Source organism: Chiloscyllium plagiosum, chromosome 23, assembly GCF_004010195.1.
Source record: "Chiloscyllium plagiosum isolate BGI_BamShark_2017 chromosome 23, ASM401019v2, whole genome shotgun sequence".
NCBI classification, from domain to species: domain Eukaryota; kingdom Metazoa; phylum Chordata; class Chondrichthyes; order Orectolobiformes; family Hemiscylliidae; genus Chiloscyllium; species Chiloscyllium plagiosum.
In genome coordinates, this window is record NC_057732.1 from 32,412,046 (window position 1) to 32,431,540 (window position 19,495).

Below are 19,495 nucleotides of genomic sequence, written 5' to 3' on the forward strand. Positions count from 1 at the left end.
CAGAAACATGTGATCAGTTACATCACCACAATTTCCTTTAAAATTGTCAAAGCACAAATTCTGCAAACAAAGGGTGGTTTGAGTTTGGACCTCTCCTTTTCAAAAGGCAATTAATGACAGATAGTTTGAAATCTGAGACTGATAGATTTTTGTTTACCAAAGGTATCAAGGAATATTGGGCAAAGTGAATAAATTGAACTAGGTCACAGACTGTGGATTTCCCTTGATCAGCTAAGTGGCCAACTTCTATTAAAATGCTTATGAGAGAAGATAGTGCCTTCATTATACAGTCTACCCAATTTTATGCAAATTGATAGAAGATCAGGTGCAGCATAACAGGTAAACAATTCTCTACACCAATTACCGAACATGCTATCCCAGGATGCAATGCTCTGTGGAGCAAAACAGAAAACCAACCATTTGAAGTTAAACATTTGGATGTTTAATGTTTTGGCCACTTCACTTTAAACTAACATCAATAAGCTGAATTACAGAAACACAATTAACTTTGACTAGGTGTTTCTCAACATGTTTGCCATAATCTATATTGGCATTTTAAGAACCTGGATGTGGCTAATTACATTTCTGATTAATAAATTATTATATCAATACAGGTATCGACATGAAACTTGCGTGGATTTTTAATTTTGCTGTATGTTGATTAAATGATAAGATGGAAATCAATTTTAACACTTTGTAATCCTTATAAGAGTGTTACTTTCTTGGTTACTGAACAATGTGAAACACTTGCACAAGTACATTTACCTGTACAGTAAAACAAAATGTTTTCTACTAAAATTAGTGCATGGGGCTCAAACTATGTTGCTCGAGTCACACTTGTCAGCAATTTCTGTTGAACATACCACTGTGATTAATGAGGAGAGATTTAGAGTCAAATTTGTCTTCACTGGAAAAACAATTAATGGGACATGAAAATGAACAACATTCAAGTCAGGAAATCTTGTTTAATGCTGAATAAGCAAGAAACCTTTTTACACTGCTACGACACAGGGATTGCAAGCCAAATGCCTTACTATCAGTGGATTCGCAAAACAGTGAATTGAAAACATTTAAACATTGTGGGCGGCACGGTGGCACAGTGATTAGCATTGCTGCCTCACAGCGCCAGAGACCCGGGTTCAATTCCCGACTCAGGCGACCGACTGTGTGGAGTTTGCACGTTCTCCCCGTGTCTGCGTGGGTTTCCTCCGGGTGCTCCGGTTTCCTCCCACAGTCCAAAGATGTGCAGGTCAGGTGAATTGGCCATGCTAAATTGCCCATAGTGTTAGGTAAAGGGGTAAATGTGGGGGAATGGGTGGATTGCACTTCGGCGGGTTGGTGTGAACTTGTTGGGCCGAAGGGCCTGTTTCCACACTGTAATGTAATCTAATCATAATCTTTAAAGACGTTCAAAATTGTTTAATTTTCCTAACCAGGTTTTACAAATAACAGATCTTGGTCACCAAGTTTATAACTTAAACAAAAATTAATAATTTATTATTAATAATGTAACTTTAGCAGAACACAAATAAATAAGGCAATCTAATTACTGTGTACAATTTAAACTCAATCTTCTTTGATCATAAACTCCCACTCACACTGACATAGTTAAGATATTCTTTTTAAATGACAGGTTCACTATTTGCTGGATTGATAACCATTTCAAAAATGATTACCAGGCCTTTGTAAAATCCTTGAACAATGGATAGAATTACAGGTATGTGAACTGAATATCTTGTTTGAATTCCAAAGTCACCAGTTAATCCAAATAATTAAAGCAGTGCTTTGGAGACTTCCACTTACTTCTTAAAGACTGAGATTCTTTTCTTATTTAACAAGTTGATAACTGAGAAATTAGTGAGAATAAAACCTAAAAATAAGTCTGGACATTTTCTTGACAAAACTGCCTTCTGCCCAAAGTCAGCACAGTTCACTCTTTGTTTTCTCTTTCTTTATCAATATTCTCTTTGATTGGCTGGCCAGCACCGGTCCTCCGTTGATTGACCAGTTCAACATCCAACCAGCTGCCAGTCCTGAGCATAGCAACATTTCTATGCCGAATCATCTCCAGATTCCTTCGAGCAGTAACTAACCTGGATTATTTTCCCAGGCCAGTTCCCAACAGCTAACATCTATCATTTTTTCTCTCCTCTTTTTAAAACAAGTTGTTTTGCAAAGTTCAATTCCCAATGTCACCTCTCAGCTCCAAATCAAAAATGAGAAAAATAAAAGAGAAAAATAGTGATGGTCTCAACATGCCTCCACCCTCAAAAGAATGAAATGTCATTTCAAAAATATGTTTCATGACAAAGTTTGTGACATTTAAATGACAAACAACACAAAAACCTCATAACCATGAAATTATTCTTCCTACTTTAATCACTTACATTTTTCAACAGTTTACAATTAGAATAAAGCACCAGCAATTACATTTTCTTTCCCTGTATTATATACAACTTTTACATCAAAAGACTGCAACAACAAACTCCAACAGAACAATCTCAGAGTTTTAGTCTTAAATATCTCAAAGTTAACAGATTATGATCAGTAAAAAACAAAGTTTATTAGATCTCCATGTCAAACATAAACCTCAAGGTGTCAAAGTGCTGCCAACCCTGCCAATACCTCCTTTTCTACAGTGGAATATCTTTTCTGGTGTTGATTCAACTCCTTAAAAAAATAACCCCCTGGCCTTTCCATTCTGGCTTTGTCATCCTGTAAGTAAACTACTCCAATCCTAAAATTGCTGGCATTCACTACTAGTTTAAATGTTTTCTGAAAGTTATATGTGGTCAATACAGGTTAATTTATTAAGATTACTTTCAGCCTTGAAGGGATGCCTGGCATTCTGTTGACCATTCCCTTCGTCTGTTTTCACAGCAGATTGGTTAAGATCATGGTTATTACACTGAAATTAGGTACAAACTTCTGATAAAATTTGGACGTTAACAAAAACCTCATGATATCTCATTTTGTTTTACGAGGCAGAAGTCAATCTAAGCTCTCACTTTTGCTGTTCTGGGTGACACTTGTTCTTGCTGTACAATGTATCCTAAATATATTTTACTTTTGCAAATACACTTTTTGCTATATTTAACTCCAACTTGGCTGACTGTAATTGTTTAAACAAGTTTTCTACATGTTCCTTCCATGTGTTGCTATATACAATAACTACAGAATTAGGTACATCAGTTATAATTCTGTTAATTAATCATTGAAATGTGGTTGGGCTATTATTAAATCCAAATGGCATAACCTAACGTCGGTATTGTCCACTGGGCATGACAAAAGCCCAAATTTCCTTAGACCTTATTGTCTACAGTAGCTCCAGTGTCATTTTAACAAAGCAATTTTACGTAAGAATGACACACTACCAAACCCCATCAATGCAATCTTCTAGTCTGGAAATAGAATATGAATCCATCTTTGTGACTTAGCCTACTCATAATCTGATTGAATCATCTAGTTTAGGGACTGATGGAGAACTCCAATAACTCTGGCTTGGCTTAATCAATTGACTCTCCAACATATTCTTCAATTTCTTTTGATACTTGGACCTGTTTCACTGGGTTTAACTGATGTGGGTTTTGTTTTATCTGGTCCACATTTTCTAATCATAATTGGTTTTCTAATCCAACCAATCATGTTTGGCTAATGTAGGATATCCAAGTGTATCTTTGCAAACTCAGGGTCTAATTGTATGGTTGTAGTGCCCCTATCTCGGCTCCAGGTGACCTGGATTCTACTCCCACCTGCTCCAGAAGTGTGCTATAACATCTCTGAAAGGGTTGATTAAAAATACCTATCTTTGAAAACATCTCTGTACCACCTGAGCAATCTCACTATATTTCATTGTTGATTTCTCCAAATATGAAAACAACATCTAAAATATCTACTATCTCCAAATTTGTTAATCTATTAGCAGGAAATTTGCTTGTTCATTTCTCCTTTGCTCTCATCCTTCTTCCCTTTATTCTCCTCTAGTCGATTTACCCACTTGACTTACGTGTACTTTCTCATCACCTTTTCTGCAGTAATACTGTTTGAACATATTCACATGACATAATTGATTCTTTTTCCTATGAAGATTAATTTTTGTGACCTCACAATTTATCTCTGATCCGTTATATTGGTCCTCTTATTTCATTGCCATAAACTAAGTCAAATGGACGAAAGCCAGTGGAATCATTTGGAGATTCTCTGGTTACAAACAAAATAAAACCTAATCTTTTGTCCCAATTCTTTGGATCCTCATAACAATTGGCTTTGATCATGGTTTTGAGAGTGTCGTGATATTTCTCCAAAGCACCTTGTGTTCATGGATGGCACGCAGTTGATTTTACTTGTTAATCCTCAAACTAATGATGATATTCTGAAAGAATATAATGATCCTTGATTCGTTAATTCTTGATCAGTCTGTACTTCCATTGGTAGACCATAACAGGTGAAAAATTGTGTTAATTTTTCCACTTCTGCCTTAGCTCTGATTGTCCTAAAAGAAATAGTCTCAAAGATTGAGTGGATATACCCGTAACTGTAAGGATATATTCATTTCCATTTTGTCTTAGGTAATGGTCCTACACAATCCACTAGTACGGAACTGAATAGTTCCTCAAAAATTGTATAGGAATCTAGGCTGCTGCTTTGATTAATGTTGAGGTTTACTAACAATTTGACAAGTATGGCATGATTTCCAAATCTGCGCAACATCTTTATGCAAGTTTGGCCAGATAAAATACCTGTGTATGGACACCTGAGTTTTTCAAATCCCCATATGTCCTGCCATGGGAACCTCATGTGCTACTTGCAACAGCTCCTTACGATGCATTGGTCAAACTAGTTTTTTTACAATCAAACAAATTTGTTTTTTTATTTTAACAGCATTTACAGGAAAATAATTGATTTAAAACAGAAAACCAAGATGGCCGTACACTGAGCTTAAAGGAGTTTAATTTAGGGATTTTAAGAGGAAATGAGATTGTGCTAGACTATAAAATTTATCCTTTAAAATACCTTTTCTAATTTTGCTAGAAAACCAGACATATGAACATGTAGCAGGTAAGAACAGAGAGATTATAAAGGTTTTCTTTTCCATTGTCAGCTGTCTCCCTATTAACACTAAATCATCTCGTGCAAGTGCACTTCAACATAAAAAGATATCTCAGTTAAAATTCAAGGAAATTGTCCTAACTTGCTAAAACACCACAAGTGTGGGTTCTATTTATTATCCCATATTGTTATGTTTTATGTTTCTAATCATTTAAAGGAGGCAGCCATCATAACATAAAATGACTTGAAAAACAATATTACAACTGATCCCAAATTCATTAAGTTGCCAAATAGTTATTCAGGGGTTAACTGCAAATCAGCATAGAGACCTGAACTAAATGATAGCATCATGCGCAGAGTGTGCTTTATTTAGCTGGCATTGTTGTCACCAGGACAGGTGGCACACACCATAAAAATAGTGCACTTGGCAAAATCCTTGGGCACAGCACAGCTGGGGAACAGTTATAAAACCTGGTACAGCTGCCATTCTAGTCACAATGGGCACTGTGGACAATGCTCAAACAGTGGAGATACTTGGCAAAGGCAGAAAACTGGCCCAGTAGGCAGCTATTGCCTGCAAAGATCCCGGTCTCGTTTGTCAACTCGAGGTTGTTCCAACTCGTCAATAACAAGTATGCATAATTAGAGAGCAAAATTGGCCAAAAGAAAATGGAGTTCAGTACCTGGACTTTTTATTTATTTTATAAGCTCAATGTGAATACTTCTGGCATCTGTGCAATTTTGAAAGTTTGAAAGGATTAGAGCAGCTGAATACAGTTAAGCCTTGAAAAATTATTTGTACAAGTTCAATGAAATAAAATCCTGTAACCTTGACTGCAGTCTATGACAGATGACTTTTAGTTTCACTTTAACTATGCTGATTGAAATTTGTGAGAAAAAACTGTAATGCTGTTTAACATCTGATAGGTTTTGATTATTAAAATAAAATTGAACAAGCAATAACTGTCAAAATGTTTCTGTTTCTTTTTAATTTGCAGGAACAAAAATAGCTGAAGTTTGCCAAAGGATTATTCAGTTTTGCCTCTTCCCCAGATCTCACATTTCCCCTCTGTGTGATACTTTGCTCTGTAACCATGTGAAAACTGAGAACCCAAGAGTTCAGACAAAAATTAATTGCAATTCTTGTTTTACAACAGACACATAAACTGGTCAGAGCCTCTAGTTTATTTGAAATGCACTTTGATTCCATCTGTTTTAAAGTCTTATTGTATTGCTGATGTAGTTATCTGATAGGTATATTGATCATATATTAACATAGTCAAATATTGCTTTAAGATTTCTGTTATCTTCACCTGAAGATTTTTGAATGATTATTCTGATGACATATTTCATCGCAGTGTGACACTATCTACCAACCCAATCAAGTGAGGCAGACTCAGTAGGACTGATCTTCCCAACTTCATTCCTCAAAAAAAAAATCATAGTCAAATATTGCTTTACCTGATCTTATTCCTCATGGTGCAAAGTATGAGCTGATGTTCAGTTGTATAGAATTCTTAGAATTTCTATGAATTTTGTTGAGATCTCAAAGTTTTAACTTATTGTGTGATCAAATTCAAGGGTGTTTTCATGTATTGACATTTATGTACAATAAGTAATAATCATCATGTCAATAAAATAGATTACTTAGAGATAATGGTGTAGAAATCACACATTTCATGTAAATGTATGTTCTTGGAGAAACTTTGAAAAATCTCACTACTGCCAAGTTACTGAATCAGATGTTACAGTCTGAGCAGCAGTAAGAAGAGATCTGAACATACAGGGAAGACACAGTTGCTGTCCATTTCAAATTGGGAAATTATTGAAATTGACATACTGAATTTGCAAAGAAAATGGAAGTTGAACAAATTACCCTGAAGCTTTTGGTATGGTGTAGGTAATAGTGTAATCAATTTCATTGTATCTCCCTGGAAAATCTGCACACCCAATAATGATTAGATTAGATTAGATTAGATTACTTACAGTGTGGAAACAGGCCCTTCGGCCCAACAAGTCCACACCGACCCGCCGAAGCGCAACCCACCCATACCCCTACATGTACCCCTTACCTAACACTACGGGCAATTCAGCATGGCCAATTCACCTAACCTGCACATCTTTGGACTGTGGGAGGAAACCGGAGCACCCGGAGGAAACCCACGCAGACACGGGGAGAATGTGCAAACTCCACACAGTCGGTCGCCTGAGTCGGGAATTGAACCCGGGTCTCTGGCGCTGTGAGGCAGCAGTGCTAACCACTGTGCCACCATGCCGCAGTGGATGACAAACAAATGGGGTCCAATACTTTTTAATCATAACCACTTTTTCTTATTATTTTCTGACAGCATATCATGTGATGATTCTGTTGTTGGCATTTATAGCTCCTCTGGACACATCTTTTATTTAATACCTATTGAAAATGCACTTCTGCTTTCCACCATTGGTCCTTTTGTAATTTAGTTTTTCCTTCCAGCCTAAAATGACCTTTTTGTTCTTGCCCAACCATTTATCCTTTCCTCTGTACTTTCTTATAATTCACTACATCTTTGCCATTACCTCACCAAATTAAAACTTTCAAGATGGCGCTGCTAGAAGCTCTCATTGAATGATGAAGCTCATATCAAGGTGTTAACTGGGGGCCCTCTTAGAGACAATTAAACTAGCTTGCTTCACCTTGATTCAGTTACGGCTGAGTGTCCACTTGGGGTAAGTCTATTCAGAAAGTCTGCAGAGGAATAGTGAATTAACAGCACAGCTACTTGCACACTAAAATCACCAACACTGATGGTTAGATCCTAATTAAGACCATAAGACACAGGAGCAGAAATTAGGCCATTCAGCCCATCAAGTCTTCTCCATCATTCAATCATCGCTGATAAGTTTCTCAACCCCATTCTTCCACTTTCTCCCCATAACCCTTGATCCCCTTGACAGTCAAGAACCTATCTATCTCTGTCTTAAATATACTCAATGACCTGGCCTCCACAACCTTCTGTGGCAGTGATTTCCATGGATTCACCACACTCTGGCTGAAGACGTTTCTCCTTATCTCCATTCTGAAAAGTCTTCCATTTACTCTATAGCTATGCCCTTGGGTCCTAGTCTCCCTTACCAATGGAAATATCTTCCCAACATCCACTGTATCCAGTATTCTGTATGTTTAAATTAGATCTCCCCTCATCCTTCTAAACTCTATCGAATATAGACCCAGAGACCTCAAATATTCCTCATATGTTAAGCTTTTCATTCTTGCGACCATTCTTGTGAACACGCTCCAGGGCCAGTACATCTTTCCTGTGATATGGGGCCCCAAACTGTACATAACACTCCAAATGTGGTCTGACCAGAGGTTTATACAGCCTCAGAAGTACATCCCTGCTCTCAAAATAAGTGGCAACATTGCATTTGCCTTCATAATTACTGATTCAACTTGCAAGTTTACCTTGAGAGAATCTGGACTAGAACTCTGAAGTTTCTTTGCACTTCAGCCTTCTGAATTTTCTCCCCATTTAGAAAATAGCCCATGCTTCTATTCTTCATACCAAAGTGCATGACCTCACACTTTCCCATGTTGTACTGCATCTGCAACTTCTTTGCAGCTACCAACTGGATTCATTCCTCCTATCAGCCAATCAGGTTGTACCCTTTACTTGTTTTCACCTATCCCCACTTCACTACACTGCCCCCACTCTTCCCTTTATCTGCAGGTCTCCTTACCCCCACTCCTAGTCCTAAAGAAGGGCCACACCTGAAACGTCGACTTCTCCACCTCGTAATGCTGCTGTGTTCTTCCAGCCTCCTGCTTGTCTACTTTGGATTCCAGCATCTGCAGTTTTTTTGTCACTCTCCTAATCTGTCCAAATCCTTCTCCAACCTCCCCCCTCCTCAATATGACCTGTCCCTTTACCTACCTTTGTATTATCTGCAAACTTAGCCAGAATGCCCTCAGTTCCTTCATCTATATCATTAATGTATGAAGTGAAACATCATGGTGCCAACACCGAGCCTTGCAGAACACTACTTGTCACTGGCTGCCATCCTGAGAAAGACTCTTTTATCCCCACTCTCTGCCTTCTGCCAGACAGCCAATTTTCTATCCATGCTAGCACCTTGCCTCTGACACCATGGGCCATTATCTTACTCAGTAGCTTCCTGTCTGGCAGCTTGTCAAAGGCCTTCTTGAAGTCCAGGTAGATAACATCCATTGGTTCTCCTTAGTCTAATCTGCTCATTATTTCCTCAAAGAGTTCTAGCTGATTTGTCAGGCATGACCTCTCCTTGATGAAACCATGTTGACTTTGCTCTATTTTACCATACATTTCCAAGTATTCAGAAATCACAATGGATTCCAAAATCTTACCCACAACCGAGGTTAGGCTAATCAGCCTGTAATTTTCCATCTTTTGCCTTACTCCCTTTTTAAACAGGGGTATCACGGTAGCGATTTTTCAGTCCTCTGGGACCGTCCCTGACTCTAGTGATTCCTGAAATATCACCACTAATGGCTCCACTATCTTTCAGCTATCTCCTTTAGAACTCTGGGGTGTAGTCCATCTGGTCAGGCTGATTTATCCACCTTGTGGCCATTCAGTTTTTCCAGCACCTTCTCCTTGGTGATGGCCACCATACTCAGCTCTGCCCCCTGACTCTCTTGAATTATTGGGATATTACTCGTGTCTTCCACCATGAAGACTAATTGAAGTAATCATTCAGTTCCTCAGCCATTCCCTTGTCCCCCACTACAATCTCTCTAACGTCATTTTCCAACACAGACTTATAGGAGAATCACAGGAAACATTCCACACAAAGCAATAGATTAAAAGTAAAAACAGTAAAAGCTGTTCAATGTTTTAATAATTTTTTACTCATAAGGGGATGATAGAATTTCTGGCATGGCTCTAACTACCATCAAGATGGTAGCCATAAGCTTCTTGAACTTCTGCTATCTATGAGGCATAGGTATGCTCAATTTTTAAATCTGTTATAGTGTGTCACAATTTAATGGTTTACAGAGGTATTTCAGAGGACAGTTAAAATTCAGTTCATTCATTGAGGGCTAATTTGTTGGTATTAATGCAAGAGTTACACAGCGACCTGTATTTTTCTTACCTTGGCTCATGGTAATTCTGGTAAGAGTAATGCTGCAGCAAATTCCATGTAATCCCATTGTCAGCAGAATAATGCAGTAGAATCCCTTCTCCCGGCTGGTCTGGTGGCTTGCATGTGCTTAGTACATACTTGCTGCCCAGGCGAAGAGTAAACTGAAGGAACCTGGGAAGAATAAGAGAATGAGGCAGGACATTTCTGATCTTAAAGAAACCTATGCTTAAACATATTTATTAAAATACGTCACTTGAGCAACAGAGAGATTCTATTTATACTGAAACTTTTCAGGAAATCTAATGGGCAGAATTTGTCATCCAAGGCTGGGGATGGTTATCCTATGTAATCACATACTTCGCAGTTCATTACCCCTGCAAGCAAGATTTTCCATGAGCTACTCAGTGAACTGTATGGTGAGTGAGATGTTCTCACCACTAGTGGGATCTTCTGGGTTTGGCATCAGTTTTAAAGGCCAAGTGAACATCACTTCATATTCTAGAAGTAAGAGCCTTCCTATCAGCTATGGCAGTCACCTCAGAAGCCCAGAAATGCCTATCAAGATTTTTAATATGACTTCAAGATTTACTGATGCTGCCTCGCAGAGAAAGTCTATTTTCTCCCTAGTTGACCACATCATGAAGCTATCCATCAGACCTGGCCTCACTACAACAGCACAGGTCAATATCACCGACCCCCATAAAATGGACAACAAACACTGCAGGAAAAATTCCAATAATCTCCTGTGTTCTTTTAACTTAAGTGATACCATCTTCTCATTGCTACCTCAATCCCTCATACTGCACATGTATCTCTCAAAGGGCCATATTCTGTAAGCCTCAGCATTCACATGCATGATGTCCACTCAAACAACATCATTCTTTCAAATTGGTACCATTCCTGCCCACTGTGCTTCCCATTCACTCACTCAGGAGGCCTCACCACTCGCAATGATGACAAACTGCTCCTGCATCACACTCAATCCCTCTCTTTATGATGCATACCTGGAACCAAACTGAAAGACTGGCGAGGTAGCAATGTTTGGGGGGAGGATGGCACAGATTCTCAACCTCTTTGTGGGAAATGCCATCAAGCTGACTGCAGAGGACCAGCACCATTCGTGCAGCAAAGAGGAGACAGGAATGGGCCAGGACCCAGTGAAGAACATTCCAATTTGCTGTTCTCCAAAACACAGGAAGACACACAGGGGTCGACACAGTGAAAGAGACCAAATGACGAATGAAATTCAAGAAAATTCAAAATGTGATAAGTAATGCTAAAAGGTCAAAGATTATATTATGAATGATGGGATCCTGGAGAGTCCTCTGCATATCCGCAGATCCCAAAAGGTTGGAGGGCAGATCGGTAGGTTGATTAAGTACTTGTCTTTATTAGTCAAAGCATAGAATACATGAGCAAGGAGTTTTTTTGGAATTGCATAAAACACTGGTTCAGGTACAACTGGAATACTGTGTATAGTTCTGGTCACCAGATTATAGGAAGGATATGATTGCACTTAAGGCAGTGCAGAGGAGTTTTACCAGGATGTTGCCTGGGCTAGACTGTCTGAGCTAAGAGGGAAGATTAGATAGGTTAGGTTTGTTTTCTTTTCAGCAATTAAGATTGAGAGGTGACCTAACAGAGGTGTATAAAATTATGAGGGCATAGGTAGGGAGGATAGGAAGCCATTTTTTCCACAAGTAACAAGGTCAATAAAAAAGGGGTATAAATTTAAGGCAAGAGATAAAAGGCTCTACCTGTAACTGATGAAGTACCCCCATACTCTATTACTCCTGTTGTATTGCGAGCTCTGTACCCCTTATCCTCACACTACCCCCGCACCTACCCTGCACCTTATATTTCAGATAAACTAAAGAGAAAAGTAATTGTTCACTGACAGACTTTCAGAGAGGATCCTTCTACAGTGCGTTTAAAATTCAGTTATGAAGGTTTGACAAGTCATCACACATAGAATAGAAAATCCTTTTATTGCCACATGTACTCCATTGTAGGAGTACAGTTAAAAACTTTTATAATATCTGCCTTCTTATGGCAGCATCTTAAGTACAAGTACCTAGATACAGCAGAGGAATAAAAGTAAAGGCATTACTTTACAGAGTTGAAAAATAAGTCAAAAATAGGTCATAATTAAAGGTTGACATTAAAGTAGGAGATGAAATAAAGAGTCAGCCATACTCGACCTCCAAACCTCTCCTATAATCTCAATGATTCTATATAGTCTTCAGCTTTCAAAAACTTGACAATAGTTTAAAAAAAACCTCAGAGTAGAGAACAGACATGCATCATTAGCCCTGAAATGGGAATCACATTATCAGTACACACATTATCAAGGAGAATTTCATCATTGATGGGCAAGCAGCAAAATGACAGATACACAAGCTCTTTTACGCCCGCACTCTTTAAATTAGATGATAAATGGTTGCTGGACTTGAAATGTTAACCGTGTTTTCCTCTATGGGAATGTTGCCAGAATGTTGAGTTTCTTCTGTTCTTGTGAGGTGTTTGTTCTTCACTGATCTCTTACTCCTAAAGTTTTCTTCTTGGGTGTTTCTCACTATAAGTAGTGAGAGCTCCTTTTGAAGTAATTATAACATGCACATTATAGTGAACCTGATAGCTGATATCCTCGGAATGTGTCACGAGTCGGTGATAATAGTTCAGTTTCACAATTCTAATACTGCTTTGTCTGAAATCTCTTTAAGAAACCTTGGAAATTATCTTTCATTGATGATTTTAGATTCATCAGCCAACTACTCAATAGGTTTACTCCAGACAGGTACTATAACTTGAGGCAGAAAGATCAATAGGCTGTTGCATTATTGGAAATTACAGAATGTATTTAGATCAATATATCTCAGATATGAATATGCCATGCTTTAATTCTCTGTGCTCATCTGTTGAAATTTCATTGCATTCTCCATCAGTGTGTCACTCTGGGCTGTTAGCAATTGGTTGCTGTCAAATCATTTAATTCTTGGATGAATTTTCCACCCTTATGATATAATTCTTAGCTTATGTCAGATAATACGAAAATCAGGCTTTGTAGCCTTGGGCACATACTGGCTGTAAGCCCAGCAGCTCAGCCTTCAAGGTCAAGACAATTCAAAGCCATTTGTGCTAAAGTATTTATCTGCTGTATAGTCTGCTTGATTTTTGTGCATGCGGAGCTTTGAAAATAGCAGATTTGAGTACTGAATGGATGGGCCACCAAGATCTAATATCATTGGCAAGTTGAGGTATACTAGTTTAAGGGGAACATCAATTTGACCTTCACATGGGGTGCCAAAGGCTCCATGGCTTGTACCATTTTGCTCCATAAAGAAAAAAGATAGCTTTGTCACTCCCATTTTAAGACAATATTTCACATAATCAGTACTGGTCTGTTTAAGTTTAATGCAAACTTCTTATTTTCTCAGCCACAAACACCTACAAAAAAAGATTTAGATCTCAGGTAGCAAGGTTGATGTGAAAAGAGGTCACTGAACAGGAAACTTGTCTTCATTCTCAAAGTAGCAATAAATTGATGAAAACAAATGTAAATGCACATTATAGAATGTTACTCTTATCTTTTATTTCTCTCTTAGTAATAAATATTTATTTTAGCATTACACTTGATATAAGGCTGTCATTTTCTGACTTCAAACAAGTACAAAATATTGCTTGTTGTGCAAAAATTCCAGATTAGACTAAACCAGTTATCTTGGTCCACTGTCTTCAAGAAGGCTTGAACAATTATGATAAAGATTATTGTGTGTGTGGGACCACAATGCTACTGTGTCTTCCAGCTGTTTGATTAAAAAATGGTATTAATATCCCAGAGGTATTCAATGAGCAAGCAAATTGGCTTCTGAGGGGAACTTTTTATTACTGTGAAGAATTCTGCAGCTAGCAAGGTAAACAATAATCGCCTCAGACTAAAAGTACCCCACTTCTGCGTGAATATTAGCAGCCATTTATAATTTCAATTGTTTATTAAGGATTTTATTATTTACCTGGCTAAAGTGCTGTCCAGGAAAGAAGTAATGAGCTCTCGCCTTCCCTCTTTGTTAAATACCAATGCCTTGCCACTTGAGAGGACGCCACAACCAAAGCCAAGTTCTGCACCGCGGATTGAGTGGAAGTTGTGGTAGGATGATAGCCGGGAACTACTAAAACTTTCTGAAATAATGGTAGGAAATGTCTGTGAAGCTAAGTCACAACCAGGTCCTGAAAATCCTGGATCACATCTGAAAAAAAGATGTAGAAGTAAACAGGCTTACACCAAAAAGCTAACAGAAATGTAACTGAGCATAAATGTTTTGCAAGAGACTATCATTATTTATAATCATAGTTTTTAATACATTTTCGATATCAGCAAATTGATTTCCTTCAGGAGTTGCACTAGTGTTTTAAGCTTAAAGTTTGAATTAGGGGAATCTCCAAAAGCGTCTTTGTGCTGCGTACTTGCGTCCTTTAAAGACTCGACTTAGACTTGTAAGAATTGATCAGTGACAGATAATATTGATTTTCTTGTTTTGAAACACATAAATATTGACTGTTGTGAGAAAAGGCTATTTGACCTCACAGCCCTTGCACTTCTTGATGGACTGCATAATCACCTTCCTGACTTCTCAGTTTTCTTTCTATGGACTATATGTGTAGTATTTATAGTGAATTAATTATTTGCTTCAATTCAATGCTAACTTATTCCCACTGTAGGTAATCGTTCTACTTAAATTCTCTAATAAATCTCATAGTTTAAGAAGTGTCGTTGTTTAAGTTGGAATTTTTACAATCATCAATTCATGCTTTTCCATCCATGAAAGAAAATGGATACATCTGTTAGTTATTTGAGAGCTATATTAATGGGAATAATTTATTTAATTCAGCAGTGGCAATGCTTTTCATAATTTTAGAAAATTTTAATTAGTTCATCACAAAACCTCCTGTTTCCCATTCTAAACAAGTGCATTTTTGTTTTTCTTATCCCAGGAACATTGGGTTTTTTTGTGTTTTGCTGCACACTTGAAGGATGTAGTGGATGGGGATATTTTTATCTGTTGAGCATTGATAGTTATAACTACATTTAAGTTAGTTAATATATATGCTTTTTTTTGCTGCTATGACTAACTTGAGGAAAGCATGCTCAAAAATACTTTGTGCAAAAAGGTGATTTGTGCTGCACACAGAATAGAGTCAAAATATTTCCTGATATTATTTTGATCCTCTTCTAATAAAACCCAGTGCCTTTTTTCACTATTGTTGTTCAATATGCTGGTGGATGTAGACAGCTTTTATTTTGAACATTTAAAATCGGATTCCTAATTAGTAATCAGTCTGCTTCCTATATTTCAAAGGTTGAGTTGAAATTTGTGGATGGGAGTTTCTGATGTAAACACCAGGATGTATCTTCTGGTAATCTCTGCCTGCACATTTTGTTCGCTAAATTCCCCAATAAGTATAACATTGCCACGGTGTCCATGTGACCATTAGTGCATTTCAGTCTCCTGACAGAAGAAGGCAACAGAAAGAATTACACTTCCTGACTGGTCACAAAGCCATCAGCACGGCTGATACAAGATACAAACACCATTCCCACAACACCTCACTTTACACTTCACCAAAATCTTTCAAGGATGCAGTTAAATCCCAGATTTCGAGACCAGAGTTGGTTCGACTTTGACAGATCAGTTCCATATTCTTAGACAACCCCCCAGGATTGAAGATGACTTGCTTCCGTTCCAGTTAGGGGAGGTCTGAAAAGGCTGATATGTTCAGTGCACAGTTTGCAGACCTTACTGGAAGGGTTGGATAGCAAAGTCTCAAAATGGTTTGGTACCTTCCCAAATTAGTCTTTTCCATTTTTATTGGTCAAAGGTCAAAAACTCCCATGAGATGCTGGGGATGTTTGACTTCTTCAGAGAGGACATTCCTAAAGTGTTTCTGTTGTACTCCTGGGAGTCTCCTGCTGTAACTGAGTTGCAACTAGGGCAGTCACTATGAAAGTCTAGTGTCAGACACACAGTGACAAGTACAACCCAGCATTGCTCCATTTGAGTGATCAGTGCCTCAATGCTGGGCATGTTAACTTAGGAGAGGATGGTACAGTTGGACTATGTTTCTTAGAACTAGATTTGGAGGAACTTGCTAAGGCACTAATAATGGTACTTTTCCAACGCTTTCAGGTTTTCAGGTGTCCTATTATAGGCTCTTCAAGACAAATCATTAATGCCTCCTTCTATTGGGTATTGTTATGACATGGGGTAAACATTCCTGCTTAATTTAAACCAGCAACACAGAAAAGATTTATCCCATGCAGTAATCTGTGAAATTTTCAGAGGCCAAGAACGATTTAAAGTAAAAATTAACAACTTTATTTTTAAATATAACAGAGAATAATTAACAACTATTTACAACTCCTTCCTCTAACCTATCTTTTATTTTCCCTTCTATAACACTAGTCTGATAAAACCCCCAATTAAGATTTACCAAAAATTCAAATTTCAAAACCAGCCAGTGGTCAAATCTTCTCATTATATCTTTCTCTGTAGATTTGCTCTCCAGGTCGGTGTTGATGTTTTTCTCTGTGCAAACTCCTTCTCTTAACAGGTACCTCTCAGAAAGCTTTGACCAGCAGTCTATATCTGTTGTTATTTTGGCAGTTCTTCCCCCAACTGTTCAATTTTCCCTGGTCTTATGGCCCCAAAGCATCGGATTGTGTCATTGGCGTTTAAGATTATCAATATACTAAACTTAAACTTGATTGAAGTTTGGAATTTTTTGGGGGGGTATAATTTAAACTGATTAGCTGAATTCAAATTTGTTTTTGTCTCCAGGCAACTAGCTACCCTAGCTGCTGGACCACATGTTACATTGTATCTTATTCAGAATACTCCTACTAGCTTTTAAAGGTACAGTACACCCACATCTTCATAACAGTATGGATCTTAGTTCCTGAGCTGGGAGAGCTAGATTTTATGCTGCCTTGGTAAGCATGTTTGAAGATGAGCACGCTGTAAAATGCAGCACATGACTCATCCTCAATCAATCTCCTGCTTTTAATTAGTGTAGGTATCAGGTGGACTCTTGATCTTAAGCTTGTTGAGGTCTTTAAGTGACAGTAAATGGCCACTTAAGTGCCTTACCTTGTCTTCAATGTTACTTCAAGTATGTTAGAGGGTGGCCCATACTATGTGGGAAGCCTGGCAGGTTACTGAACTTAGAAGGTTCAGGCAAGTGGCACACAGAAATTTACTTTGGAGTTAGGACCTTAAGACCACAAGAAATAGAAAGAGGAGTAGGCCAATCAGCCCCTCAAGCCTATTCCACCATTCAATAGATTAGATTCCCTACAGTGTGGAAACAGGCCCTTCGGCCCAATAAGTCCACACTGACCCTTTGAAGAGCAACCCACCCAGGCCCATTCCCCTAACTAATCCACCCAACACAATGGGCAATTTAGCAAGGCCAACTCACCTAACCTGCACATCTTTGGAGTATGGGAGGAAACCGGAGCACTTGGAGGAAACCCATGCAGACACGGGGAGAATGTGCAAACTCCACACACACAGTTATCCAAGGCGAGAATTGAACCCAGGTCCCTGGCGCTGTGAGGCAGCAGTGCTAACCACTGACCCACAGTGGGATAATTACTGTTCCATTCCGCACGTCCACTTTCCTGCATGTCCATTCACCCATGATTGCCTCCTAATCAAGAATCAAGAATCTATCCATTTCAACCTTAAATATACACAAGGACTCTGTGCCCTCAGCTCTCTGTGGCAAGGAGTTCCAGAGACATACAACCCTGTTCCCCTAGGCACCCTAAAACAAATTCATATTACCACCTTTCCTCTTCAAGCTCCCCTATCCTGAGAGTCCTCCCTTCTATCCATGCTTTCTGACTGGTTAGTCTTTCCAGGGGGTCAAGGCCCTGTGAATAGCATTTCAGGTGTAGGTTATAATTGTTTCTCTCACTAAAACTGAGAACACTTACAGAAGATGTCACATGATTACGGCAAGTTATATCATATAATTTCCTTACAAATGCATTTCTCTAAACATTCCCCTTTCCATGCAACAAAATTGAATGTGCCATCAACTACAAAGTACAATGAAAACTCAATATAAACTCAATAAAGAAAATCAGCACTCATGAACAAAAGCTGTTTGCTCATTCAAACCAGTTACTCTTTTATCAGTATTTGCTCATATATTTTATCCTTATTTCGATTTCTGCAACCAAAGTAACATTCATTGCAGAACTTTAAAGTAGATAGAAAATGGTTTGAGAATGATGCAATGAAGTGGCATACTAGAAGACTCTACTGTCATCCTCTATCAAATAAATACTTAACAAAATGCTCCCAGGCAAAGACAATAGCTAGGCACTTTTTCTCAATCAATATGTAATCTCATTCACTCCAGTGTGAATTTATTATTGACATCATAGTACCTCAGCACTGGCCCAGTCATCATTAGCTGATGATGCAAGCAAAAGCTGCTTTTTGTCCTGTGCCTGTATAGCACATCTTTGCCATAAATATTTGCAGAAGTTCACACTCTGATGTCAAATTAAGAACTTGGCTAGTGCACAAATCATAATGCAAATTGCTGCCTTTCTTTCACAACTATTGGTTTCTGCATCTCTACTACAATTCTCACTTTATCAGGACCTGGCTGAAGTCATTTTGCTGCCAGTGCTTGACTTCAGGTCTCTTCAATTGTATCTTTTTCTTGTTCAGCTTCAGGTTCATTGGTTAGTGTGTTCTTGTAGTCACACTTCATTCTGATCATAGTCAGTGATGGCTTCTTCCATTGTACCTTCTTGGACTGGCAGATCACCCATGACAGCTTCAACTCTGGAATGATCACTGGCTAACTCAATTTTGTCATTGTTGACATTCTTTCAGAGGAGTAGAAATGCCAAATGAGATGCACAACCTCCCAGATGGTGTCAAAAATGAAATTAGAAAACTACTGCTTTCATGCAATTTCACTTATCAATATCCATCCTTTGCATCTAGGGTAGTAAAGACTTTTTCTTGACAAGTTACAATCAAACCTCTTCAATGATTGGCATGGATCAGTCAGATCTCTTCAAAGCTTGATTGAGATCTTTTGGATCTATGCATACTGTCAGCTTTTGAAGATTTTTTTTCACTGCTTCATCGTATTGAACTGGTATGTAGGTGTCGTCACTTGCTTGATTATTTCCTTCTTTTCTGGCTCTTGCATCTTGCCTTTCAGCCTGGACTTGACGGCAACTGAAAAATGTGTTGCTGGAAAAGCGCAGCAGGTCAGGCAGCATCCAAGGCGCAGGAGAATCGATGTTTCGGGCATA

The 19,495-nt window shown here is 38.4% G+C and overlaps 1 protein-coding gene across 1 annotated transcript in view; it reads right to left on the bottom strand.

Moving 5' to 3' along the window:
• Nucleotides 1-19,495, bottom strand: part of reln (reelin) — a 387,698-nt gene that overhangs the window by 178,451 nt on the left and 189,752 nt on the right. The window contains exons 18-19 of the mRNA XM_043713852.1: nucleotides 14,166-14,399; nucleotides 10,162-10,323 (exon numbers count right to left, since the gene is read on the bottom strand). Of these exons, the coding sequence (XP_043569787.1) occupies nucleotides 10,162-10,323; nucleotides 14,166-14,399 (396 nt within the window). The remainder of the gene's footprint in view (nucleotides 1-10,161; nucleotides 10,324-14,165; nucleotides 14,400-19,495) is intronic.